The sequence below is a fragment of the Onychomys torridus genome, chromosome 13 (genome assembly GCF_903995425.1).
Source record: "Onychomys torridus chromosome 13, mOncTor1.1, whole genome shotgun sequence".
NCBI lineage: Eukaryota > Metazoa > Chordata > Mammalia > Rodentia > Cricetidae > Onychomys > Onychomys torridus.
The window spans coordinates 52,845,169-52,858,385 of NC_050455.1; the positions used below are offsets into that span (position 1 = coordinate 52,845,169).

Consider the following 13,217-nt stretch of genomic DNA (forward strand, 5'->3'; position numbering starts at 1 on the left):
GTTCTTGGTAGGTTAACTACTTTTTATCCTATACAAAGTATGCATTTTATAGGTGCAAATATGTCCAGTTCATACACAGATTTTCAGTATGCACACAACTGCTTTCATATATGACATATACTAGGGCCACATCCTTCCATGACTGAAGACTATATTTAACTATATGTCCTTTGTTAGTCCTTAAAACCCATTATTCAACAGGTGTTAAAAGGAAGCCAAGAAAATAACATCCCATTCCTAATAAATATATTACATTTTCCCAGTCCCTCTCCCCCTAGGTTGCTTGAACCCACTTGTATTTATCGGAACAGAAAACGAAAAGAAAGCCTTATTTGAGCCAAAAGTTACCTCCTTTCTGGCTGAGCTTGAGGTGTAGCAGTTTGGGCTTGACACGCTTTCTCTGTGGTGGCTGCCGCCGCTGCCCCTGACTGGCACCTCCACGGCTGACAGACCCTCGAGCCGCCATGCACCACTGTGACAGAATTAAAGTGCTAGCATGAAATCTAGCTGGAAAGTAATTTCTTTTCGAGAGGTCCTCAGGGCATAATTCCTGGCTTTAAATTTTAAAAAGGTACAAATGGCAGGGGTGATTTTCCCAGCATCTCTGCAGGTAGGTAAAAGCACCGAGAACTCCTTTCTCTAGTGGGCTGGGGTGCAGGTTCCCTCCTCCAGGGTAGCTTTATCTTTTCAGAAGCCACACACACCTTCTGACTCTGCCCTGGCTGCAAATTGTGCTCAGATCTCATCCCTAGAACCTCTGCACACTCAGACTATTTCCAACCATGGGGCAGTGCTGAGGAGAGGTGAGGGCGTCATAGGGAAGGAGAGGAACTACTAATTTAGGGTCATTTAGAGTGGAGACTGAGCCAGTCCCCAACTGTGGATCTAACTTCTGTCTGCAAGCCTTCTGGGTAAAGCATCGGTGACAGGAATCCCAGAATTGTCCTGTGCTCTGACAATGAGAAGGGGCCACACTCTCTTCTGCAGGAATGCACCCACGAGGTATAGAGTTCCTCAGAGTCCAGTACTCCACATGACAGACCAGGCTCCCAGGGCCCAGAGCTCAAGAATTCCCTCTCCTGTAAGATAATCCCAGAGTCTGCGTAGGCTCCTCCCCTGCATCTGTCCTCTGGAGTGCAGATGTTGCCATCCAGATAAGCAGTTTGTGACCTTCAGGGTGGCCAAGGGGTGGTAATAGGAAAGAGCTGGTGGGAAGAGAAGCAAGAAAGCTTGTGGGTCAACATTCTCCAGGCCTCTTCCCAGCAGGGGTTTCAGAGAGTTCAAGACTCCATCCTTCAAGGTAGTTAGAAGGGTCTGTTGGTTAAGGCTGAGAGACAGGACTTGCTATTCTGTGTGTGAGTCACATGTCCCTATCGATACACTTGACCAGGGCTTCACAAGAGAAATGGGGCGGGGGGGGGGGGGGGGGGGGGGGGGAGAGACTGAACCAAGGAGTACATGGGCCATGCTGAGTTAACATGGAGTATTGGCCCATAAATAACAGTAAAATTAAATTGAAACCACACATTAGTACTGAGGAGGAGGATAAGGGACAGTGGTAGCTACTGTGTGGCCTCCTTCTCCACTCTCCTAATACCAGGTTAAGAATCTACTAGTCTTCGACCTGTATTCTCCTCTAATTGGCCGGACGAGGGCAAAGTTCAGGCTGGATCAAATATGCCTGACCAAGGGCAAAGTTCAGGCTGGATCAAATACGTCTGACCCATTTCAGCTCTCCACTTCTCACAGTGTGACCTGGGTCAGACTACATTCCCACAGAGCCTCAGCTCCCCCTCTGTAATATGACAAGTCCTTGCTGGTCAACTCAGAGGATTGAAAAATCAAGAGAAGCACTCTGCAGCGCCTGCCACGTGACAGGGGCTAAGATAATATTAGTATAATAGTTTCATCTGTAAGTTTCTAGAGAAAGCAACCACACCTGCTCTAACTTTCTTTAAATCACCTAAATGGGAACACAAGAAAAGAGAACGGCATCCCCAGGTCGCCTAGATTTCTTTCTATCCAGATTGTACACACTGACACACCGGTGCATGTCTGTAACCACAGCACTCACAGAGCTGAGGCAGGAGGATCTTTAGTTTGAGACCAGCTGGGGTTTGAGCCAGACCTCGCCTCAAAACCGATAAATAAAAGCAGACCTTGAACTTCCCCAGCAGAGCCCACTCCATGAGCTTACGCTGGGGAAGCCTCACTAAGTCAAGGCAGAGTGGAAAGATTGATGTAGTAAGTTCAATTCCACTCAAACGAAGTCCCAAACAACACACACACACACACACACACACACACACACACCCTTGTTCCAGACGAGTTTAATTATGAACTACATGATGAGATTTAACCAGGTATTCAATCATGTGCAATGTCTCCAAGTCCCTGTACGAACGAGATTCCACCAGATCCTATGGGGTATGATTATAGAATTCTAGCCAATGGTCATAAGTAAGATTTCTTTCTGTGAACCTAACAAAAGGAAGAGGGGGTAGGACCAGATCCCCGAGCATTACATTACGGTGTCTTAGTACAACTTCCAAGTTTCCTGGCTAGTGTCATGCCCTGGCTTACAAAATTCTTGTCTCCTGTTGACCAAATTTTGGTCCTAATAAGGGATCCTTCCTACTGTGACTTAGGATTAACATACCCATCAAGGACATCTCTACAACATCCCTCTCTGGCCACTGGGCTATTAGAGATATGGAAGGGCAGGAGGAGCAGGTGGTCAGAGAAGATAAGAGAGGAGGTGAGTATGCTCTAAGTGTTATATGCTCATATGAAAATGTCACAGAAAAACCCACACAAATTGTACAAATGACGTATACTAACTAGAATGAAATGGATCCTGCACTACCTTAGACGCGGGGACTGTGGGAGTATGGGGACTTGCTTCCCAGATTTGGCCTGTTATTCGGATTTTTGTGTTCCAAAGGACTGTAACAATGAGTAGGGCAAGGACTGACACCATTCACCATCCACCACTGTCCTGTAAGTCCACGGCAGGAGAATTTACAAACCAATGTAATTTCTGGACCACTAAAAATTAAAAGATATTGGGGCTGGACAACTCAGGGGTTAAGAGCACTGGCTGTTCTTGCAGAGGACCTGAGTTCAGTTCCCAGCACCCACATCTGGTATCTTAAGAACACCCACACCCCAGTTTCAGATTTCATGCCTGGGGTACCTGCATTCACATGTACATATCCCCATAGAGACTCACCCAAACATACACACTTTTTTTTTTTTTTTGAGCTGAGGATCGAACCCAGGGCCTTAGCGCTTGCTAGGCAAGCGCTCTACCACTGAGCTAAATCCCCAACCCACACACACATTTTTTTTTTAATCTTAAAAAAAAAAAAATAGAAATTTTAACTTTGAGAATATCATGAAAAAATTTCCATGCATCAAATTGATGACAGGCTGCTGTTACATATATTGCATAAGAGAAGCAGAAAACATAAAGGATGTGCGTGTGTATCTTAAACACACAGAAAAAAAAATTAAAGATGGGGAGTTGGAGAGATGGCTCAGTGGTTGGCACACTTGCTGCTCTTGTGCTCATTAGGTGGCTCATAAACACCTGCACTTCAGCTCCAAGGGGCTCGGACCCCTCTGGACTCCGCAGGAATATGCAGTCACACTCACATACCCACACACAGATACATTATTAAAAATAAAAATAAAATTTTTAAAAGATGGAATAGACCAGAAAAGCACTGAATACATAGCAAATTATAATTCTGTATACTGCAAAATACACAAGGCAAAATAAAAAGTGATTAAATGAAAGGTAAAAGTTTAACTTCTGCATAAAATCTTAAAAATACAAATTACAAAACCAAAAAAGAAAATGTGCATAGACCTAATAGAATTCTTGAATAAGAAAATACAGAACTCGGGGTGTGTGTGTGGGGGGGGGGGTGTAATATATGACACATTGGAGGAAGCATCTTACTACTTCTAAATGAGTAAGAGTAAAAACAAAAACAAAAACAAAAACAAAACAGAACATAGAACTGCTTTTTTCCAGTTTAATTTCCAGAACTCAATTGCAGAAAATACTCAATTTTCTCTTAGCTAATCATATTAATCTTTGCCTGTCCACCCAAAGGATAAAAGTACTGTAATACCACCGTAAAAACTGGAGTGTGAGAAACTCATCACTACTTAAAGCGCCAAGACTGAAGCGCTCGTCCACAAATGGTCATATCACAGCCGCTGTCCACCGATGGAACACAGCCAGAGAGGAAGCAGGAAGACTGGAAGAGCCAGACACTGTGGAGGACTAAAGCAGAACATTGTGTTCTGGACATGACAGGCCTGCTGCTCTCATGAGCTCACTGATCAAGTCAGTCAATGTCCCCTCATGCTCTGGGGAGGGGCTCCTGAGCCCTCAACCCTAGCTAAGGAGCTGTTATCAATTGATGGCTTCTGGAGAGGGAAGAGTTAGGTTCTTTTTAAAGGCATGGCTCCTGATAGGTTGACCATGCTCTAGCGCAATGGTCACAACCCCCTGGGGGGGTCAAATGGCCCTTTCACAGGGGTCACCTAAGACCACTGGAAGACACAGATATTTACATTTGCAATTCATAACAGTAGCAAAATTACAGTTATGAAGTAGCAATGAAAATAATTTTATGGCCAGGGTCACCACAACATGAGGAACTGTATGTACTAAAGGAAGGTTGAGAACTACTACTCTAATGGGTGACTCCATACTCATGTGTATATGGGCAGCATAAATTAGATTTACCAGTTAAGAGAGAGAGAGAGAGAGAGAGAGAGAGAGAGAAGAGAAGAGAAGAGAGAGAGAGAGAGAGAGAGAGAAGAGCAGACAGGAAGTTGAGAGGGGGTGGGTAGTGCGCCTGAATCTGGAAGGAGTTAGGGAAAAGAGTTGGGGGTGACTATGATCAAAATACATTGTATGCATATATGAAATTCTCAAGGGATAAAAAAAATAGTTTTTCAAAGCGTTGGAGCCTGTGACATAGTTGGAATTGAGATATATTGTGGCTTCTGAATCCTTTCACTGACTTACACTGAAAATAATTTCAGTTCTCATATTGTTTCATGGCCTCCAATCTTGGGTCTGTTAGACTTTCTTTGCCACTGGAAAGAATGGTAAAAGAAAAGATGAATAGGTACTTCCTTTACTGGCTCTGTCCTTATCTTTAAAGATAACACCTTTTGTTCCCCAGTGTCTTTAGGGAGCTGATCTTCAGTGTACTGTATTTGTCTTGTAACAAAGGCACTTGCAATATCCACCCAAAGTAGGTGCCAAATTGACAGATTAGGAAACTCCTTGGAAATAGGTCAGGTCTAGTCACCATTCAAATTCACGAGCGCTTCATTTGTGGTAGTCTATTACATCTATAACTGAGAGGCTGGCTCTACGCTGCCTACTTCACCTGCGTCCTAATCTTCACAGCAAATAAGCGAGTTTGGTTGGGACCCTGGCTCAAACTGTCCTTGCTCAAATTGTCCAACCAGGTGTGTCCTACCCAGGGCCCCAACAGCTCATCTAGCGGGCACACCCTACATTAACGCGGTGTACCAGCAACACCTGAGATCTCGTTCGTTCCCTAAATATCCCACGAAAACTCTAATCCGGGCCTCCCCACGGTGGGTCCTTCTACCCAGAAGCCACGGCATTGGCCTGGGCGGAGCAGCCGTGGGCCCCGTGATCGCCACCAGCAGAGAGTAAACTGCAAGGCAGAAGATACCAGCAGTGATGGTGACAACGGACACCTGAGTCTCTAGGTGTCGGGTCCTTCGGAGACCGTCCCTTCCGTAATCACTAAGTCTAGCTACTGCTCCAGCCCCCGCAGCTGGCCCCTGGGACTCGAACCCGCGGCCTCCCGGCCGCTCCAAGCCTTCGCGATCGCCGACGCAACCCCACTTACGCGGCTCGCGGAGCAGCGCGCCCGCAGCCCGCAGGGCCGCAGCCATGTTGGCGCCGGCCGAGAGCATTTCCGGAACGGCCAGGGATCCTCTGCGGCGGCGCGACAGCCAGGCCGGGGAGCGCCTACGAGGCAGCGCTCCGCACCCGCGCCCCGCGCAGTCCCCGGCCGGCGGGGGCGGGGCCGGAGGGAGGCACGCCCTGGGGGGCGTGGTCAGGGGCGGGGCCTGTAGGCCCGAGTAGCCCGATGGAGATAAGGCCTGTGGCTGGGAGATGGGATCCCGTCACCACGGGTCAGCGCACCGGAGGCCCGCTAGGTCTGGGGCGCTGGAGGACCTTCCGGTCGATCTGACAACCTGGCCGAAACTGGAACGACAGCCCATGACTCAGCAAAAGACTTTCTGGACGTTTCCATACTGCCCTTAGACGTGCCCATGGTTTGGCCTGCATTAGGAAGGGGAGGTCAGGAAGGCAGATGCTGGTGTGAGGGCATCAGGAAGGGGAGGTCAGGAAGGCCGATGCAGACTGGATTAAGAAGCGGCTGAAAATAAGCAGAGTGGAGCATTTTGAAAGACTCAGCGTGCGCTAAGAGAGAAGATAGGGTATGGCTGCTGGAAGAAGTCCTCCTGGAGGCTTGGGGTCAAGATGGGAGGGAGGGAAGGAGGGAAGAAGGAAGGCAGGAGTCCAGAGAAACCCGACCACTAGTTTTCTGTGGCTAAAAATCCAAGCTCTTGGCTTTACTAGTTTATTGTGTTCCCGAGGCAGATGTAAAATGTACGCGTACTACAACTCATATAACTCTTCAAACTCAAGCATGCTCCCTGAGAAAAGGATAGTAAAACTTGTTCTAAACCTCCATCCGTCTCCATTTCCCACCCTGAGGACTGAGGACTGAGTCTCACACATGAGCCTGTCTCTCTTTACATCTCATTTTTGAGGCAGGCCTGGAACTTGCCATCCTCCTGCCTCCTCAGCCTCCCCAGTGGCTGAGACTACAACACTGAGCCATCAGGCCATGTTGTTTGCCAATTCTTGACTTCGACGTCAACATGGTATTAGCGATTGCCCTGTAGAGAGACTGGGGGAAACTTAGGGGATAGAAGCAGATAAAGCAGAGACTGGTCTCTCAAGGGGGCTACTTCCTTTCTCGTGAGAAGGTGGAGGTGAGGGAAAATGCCTGAGCAGGGACAAACATCTGGACAAAATGATAACAGAGATGGAAGGACCCAGGGCTCTTATAAAATGCCTGCATCAATCCTAACCCCAGAATACCCATTACAAGATGACTTTTTTGGATAGCAGTGCTGCCCATCGAAAGCTGGAACTACTCTACGGCTCATTTAGAAAATGAGCTACAGAGACTCCACAACACACTTAGAAATGCTGCGCTAGGTGATGTAGAGATGAGGTCACAGGTCTACAATGTCTTTTCTGTCACCTCTGGGATGCCATCCTGGGTGCTGAGCACTCCTGCTAAGTGGAGATAACAGGGGTTGCCTGGCCTCTCCCAGGAACATGGTGATGATTAGTGATGAGGCAAAATTCGGCCAATCCTCACCAAATCTGCAGCTGAGACAGGCTAAGCGTACATGTGACCAGAAAGCAGAAAAGTACTGACAAAATGCTTTATTTTAGACAATGTCATTTCAAAAATTGAATGAGCATCATTCCTTTTATTTCGTTTACAGACTTTGAAAAAGTCACTCAAAATTCTCTGTGTATAAAGCTTCTTGATGCACATACTGTGGATTCATGGGTTTAAAAAAGAAGGCAAAACTTTGGGCTGATGAGAAACCAGTTCAGCAGGTCTGGTGCTTCCTATGCAAGCCAACCACCTCCAATTTCTGGAATCCATGACAGAAGGGAAGCACCAATTCATGTAAGCTGTCCTCTGACCTCCACACATGTACCATAGCACGAATGCGTGGGAACACACACACACACACACACACACACACACACACACACACACTAAAAACAGAAAACAATAAATAAAAAATAAAAAAAGCAAAACTTTGTGGTTTTGAGTTGTTCTTCTAATTTGTGTCTAGGCAGGTCCTGAACTCTTGAACCTGTCACCTTCCTGCCTCAGTGTCCCTGGTAGCTGGAATTATAGGCCTGGGTCACCAGGCTAAACTCTTTTGCTAATTCTTGACTCTGATAACAAACATGATATTATTTGAGGTTGCCCTTACATCAAATATAACAGCTTCCCAGTGAGTGTTTATTATTATGAAATATAAACAGACAAAATGTACTTCATGTTAATTCTATTTAAAGTCGTGTGGTGGTGGTGGTGGTGGTGGTGGTGCATGCCTTTAATCCCAGCACTTGAGAGGCAGAGGCAGGTAGACCTCTGAGTTCAAGGTCAGTCTGGTCCACAGAGCAATTTCCAGGACAGCCAGGGCTGATAGAAAAACAAAATAAACAGGTGTATTTTGCTTTTTTATTATCTCAAGACTGTCTCCTGCAGCCCACACTGGCTCTGAGCTTACTGTGTAGCTGAGATAATCCTGAAATCCTTGATCTTCCTGCCTCCATCTATCATTTAAGCACTGGCAGATACTACCCTACCTGGCTTCAAAAAGTTCCTGCTGAGCATAGTGCACATGCCTTTGATCCCAGCACTCAGAAACAGACAGATCTTTGTGAGTTTAAGGCCAGCCAGGTATACATAATCATTCCAGGACAGCCAGGGCCATATAGAGAGATCCTGTCTCAAGAAACTAAAAACAAACAAACAAAAAATATAGTTCTTAGACCAGAACTCTGAACTCAGGGTTATAGAAAATTTTAAAAGCCCTCGAAAGGTTAAAGAAATGGGAGATTTACATATATTTGCATACATACATAAATGCTTCTCTCTCCATGAGATTTACAAACATTTGCATATATATATATATATATATATATATATATATATATATATATATATTTCCTCTCTCCCCCAGCTTGTTTTAAGCAAAATTCTATACCAATTCCATTAGCAAACAGAAGGCTGAAAGACACAGGCTTCGTGTTGACCGAGATAAGCAGCACTCGCCACAAGGGAGAAGATTTGTCTGAGCCCCTGCGACTTAATTAGTGGATAAAGCACTTGCCTGTCACAGACAACACTCTGGAGTTCAGCCTGTAGTTCTAAATAAAATGAATTTGTTGGTTTCAGCCCAGCGCTTCAGGGAAGGGGAGACTACCCTAATTCATTATTTGCAGTGATTGGCACCTCTGAGCTACACAAACTAAATTTAGATTACTCGACTTGGTCTCTTTAATCAGAGGAAGACTGGGGGAAGGGATTCCGTGCAAGAGAAACAGTGGCAAGCTCAGAATCATCACTCAGGGAAATCGGAGCCGTTGTCCTCACAATTAAGACCTAAGCCACCAAATCCAGACCCAAACACAGCATGCTTTGACTAAACCTTCTTTACAAAATCACAAGGAGTCTGGAGCCACACTTGCTGCGTGTGTCCACAGTGAGACTAGTGCGGCCCCCAGGTCATGTGGAGGAGAAGAGTGTGAAAACGTTCTAAAGGAACTTGTACTTGCAGGTAGCCCAGTTTATGAGACAAGGATGAAGGCAGAGCCACTGCCAGACCCTAGTGGAACATTCTAGAAGGTCACTTAGGCAACTGTCTACAAAAAAGATATCGAACAGGAAGCCAGGTGTGGATAGGGGCCAAGGAGGAGAGCAGAGAAGGCAGGAGAATGCAGAGGGGCTGGAACTGCCACTTCCTGGAGCACAGTCAGACATGAATTCTGCGAAGGTGAAACTGGGGCAAGAGGAGCTGTACAAGGGAGACCTGAGCAGGGGTTCTGGAGCTTGCATGAGGGGAGGGATGAGCAAAGATGGGGACCCGTCTGAAGCCTCTATCCGCTTCCTTTGACACTGTGAGAGTCTCAAGATTTTGCTGGTTTTTTGTTGTTGTTGTTGTTGTTTGTTTGTTTTGTTGTTTTGTTTTTCCAACTCTGAAATTTAGAAACCTTTCATTAAGGTGTCAACAGGGCCGCATGCCCCCTGACCCAATCTTGGTCTCTCCCGATCTTCTGGTAATGACTGGCAGAGCTTTGAATACCTCTTAGACCGGAACCAACTACCTCCATAGTTCAATTGTGAGTACACAGGTAAAGGCCCTATTTCCAAATAAATACACACATGCAGGACCGAGGAGTTAAGACTTCAACTTCTTTGAGGGAACTCGAGACCGGTGAGGAGGTCACATGACCTGAGCAGAGTGAGGCTGGAGGTGAGGTGAAACCAAGGCTCCTTGATGTAAGAGGCCTTTGCAGGTGATGAAGGATCTCTAACGCAACCTTCTGAATGGTCTCCCGTAGCACTGTGATATACACTTGAGTTCCTAAACGTTCCTTTTCTAAGTAACATGGACAAAATGGAGCACCTGAACCAACACTAAGACACAGACCAAAAGCCAGATGGTGATGGTGAACGTCTTTAATCTCAACACTCCAGAGGCAGAGGCAGGTGGATCTCTATGAGTTCCAGGCCAGCCTGGTCTACAGAGCGAGTTCCAGGACAGCAGCCAGGGCTGTTACACAGAGACCCTGTCTTGAAAACCAACCAAACAAACAAACAAAAAGACACACACTACATGACCCAACACATTATCCCCCCCCCCCCCCCGCCCCCATGGCTTCTACCTTGTTGTGAGCTCCTATTTGTAAGAGTGCTTTTGTTCCAATTCCCATAGCGGTAACAGGGTGCCCACGGAACCTGTCTGGTTTCCTCTTGCCAGCACCCAGCGGTGTCCTGAGTCTTGGGCAGACTGATGCTATTTTCTCGGCTTCAGTCTTGCTCTCTTTGAAGGTGTGTAAAGTTGCAATCTCCTCTTCCCAGGGACTTTTAATCCCTCCCAGAAGTATGCACACCATGAGCTTCTTTTGCTATGGGCTAGAGAGCCCACTTTCTGGATGTCTCTACAGAAAGAAACAGGTGTCTGAGCCCCCTTTGCATGGGGCTCTAGCTCCACCATGCTTTTATGTGGGTATCCTGGGAGCTATGTTTGCCTGTAAACACGCAGAGCAGCACACTTACGATGTGTGCACTGTTCTGTATGGATGCTTTGCTTACAGTAGGAAGGCCCTGCCTCAAAACACAAACCACAGAAATGATTTTACAAGAGATGACTGGAACATGCTGAGCCTGAGATGCTGGGGACAGGCAGGAAGCCCAGGGAAAAGACAAGCCCTGTCCTGTCTTAAACGATTCCTCTGATTCTTCTGGAAAATGCCTGTCTCCATGAGCACACAGCCCTTGGTAATCATCTAAAGACGGCCCAAAACTAACAGCCCCAGGTCCATTTACTCAACGCTCCACCCCAACCTCATTCTAAAAGCTTGCCACCAAAGCAAACATAACAAGGATGTTCTCAAGATCTACCAGGTTTTAGAACCTGTGACTACACAAAATCCAACAGACCAACTATTAGGTTTTGCAACATCCTGTTCTGACTACTGGGGAGACACAACATTCTGCAGTCCCCAGCCACTTGTCACTTTGCCCCTTGCCTAAAGATAAAAGGGGCTTGAAAGGCACTGTCTAGGGGTGGTCTTTAGGACCCAAGCTCCTACCTTCTTGGATTTGCTGGCTTACCCAATGAGTCAATTTCCTTCCCAACAACCTGGCCTTGAATCGCTGGGCTCTTCCTCAGCAAGTCAACAGACATGGGATGTTAACAGCAGCTGTAAAGTTAGCCTAGTTCTTGGCTCACACCCACGCTAGCCACCAGAAAAAGGAATTACTGATTTTAAAAAGAGGGTTTCCACTGAGTGTCTAGACCCTGCCAATCATTAACTCCATTCACTAAAAACACTCTCTGAAAGGTGCTCCTACCCTACTCCACAGATGAGGAAAACACATCTGCAGAGGCCCCTGAGTTGCCGGAGGCCACACAGCCAGGGCCAAGGCTGGTATTTGGATCCAGGTGCCCCATCCCACGGTGGCGGTTGTTCCATTCTTTCAAATACAACTCCAAAGATAAAACTTTACCAGGCTGCAGGGGCCAGAGAGCACTGTGGAGTTCATGGCCCGTGTCATGAGTTTATCAGAGCTGCTGACCTCAGCTGAGAACCTATGAATTCAGACTCATAGCAGAGCTGGGATGCACCATGGAAATTCTATTCAAAAATCACAGTCCAAGGATAAAGCCTCTCAGATTCCCAAGACCCACTCAAACATTCCCTACAATCATACGTTCATTTATATTCATCTTCATTCCTTGCCGACCTGTTTTTCCCAACAGCTAATGATTGCATATGTCTCCCATTACTTACTTCATTCTGATTTGTGTGCTCAAATACAGAATTGTGACTTCTGGGTAAAGAGGGGGCCGAGACACACAGATTTAGCCTCACTTTGGCCCAAACCCCACCAAAATCTCCACAGAGGTCTTGGAATGATGGGGGTGGAGGTGGGGGATGGAGGTGCTTTTTGTTTTCAAGCCCAAATCAAAAACAAGAAGGAAAGAATACCACAGCACCAGAACTTTACAAGCTAGAGGGCAGATGAATCAATATTTCATGGTTCAGCCAGCCGAAGAAAACCTGATTGTAAGCCGGCCATTCTCAAATAAGAACCATTTAGATTTGGACACCAGAATCCCTAGTGGGGAGGACTGACGGCAGCAGGTGCTTTGGAAATGGAGATGAGAAAAACCTGCTATAACGAGAGGGCTTCAAAGTCTGTGAAAGCAGTTGTCAGATGCCCAGGCCCCCACTCTGCAGTGGGGCACAGCTCCCCCGTCACATGGTCTACGGAAGACGAAGACGGCATTCCTGGATGAGTTGCGAAAGTTCTACATAAAATCGGCAGACTGCCCAGGGGACTCTTACAGGAAGAGGTAACCAAGATTACCAAGTATGTCTGAGTGTCTTTGCGGATTGAATCAACGGAATGAAATCGGATACCAATTGTAAGGATAACGAAAAGGCTCGGAAGGAAAAGGAGTGCCAGCTTACTACATAGCCAACAGAAATGACAGAGCTGGAAAGGTGGAGACATGAGGGGTGTGGATGGGAAAGTGCAGTTGTTTCCCAGAGAACAGATGACCTCCAAAGTGGAGCAAAGAGGGTGTGGTCCAGCAACATAGAGGTCAATTTTAAGTTAAGCCAAACTTTGACAACTTCCATGTCTCTCTCGAAGCTGATGCGCTGCATCAGACAGACGCTCAACTTTGACTCTACAACTCCGTGTCCACACTCATGCCTTCATTGAATTCTGATGGAGTCTGCCTAACACCCCCAAAATAAAAAACTTTTTGCAGAAGTCACGACATCGAACGATTTCCAGATG

The 13,217-nt window shown here is 46.6% G+C and overlaps 1 protein-coding gene across 2 annotated transcripts in view; it reads right to left on the bottom strand.

The window, feature by feature from the left end:
- Fech (ferrochelatase) overlaps positions 1-6,089 on the bottom strand; it is a 34,734-nt gene extending 28,645 nt beyond the window's left edge. Inside the window, exons 1-2 of one of the 2 annotated variants that reach the window (XM_036204876.1) lie at positions 5,916-6,089; positions 349-472 (exon numbers count right to left, since the gene is read on the bottom strand). In XM_036204876.1, coding sequence (XP_036060769.1) covers positions 349-472; positions 5,916-5,982 — 191 coding nt within the window. In that variant the 5' untranslated portion in view covers positions 5,983-6,089. The remainder of the gene's footprint in view (positions 1-348; positions 473-5,915) is intronic. The other variant, XM_036204877.1, reaches the window with a different exon arrangement.
- Positions 6,090-13,217: the final 7,128 nt, after the last annotated feature.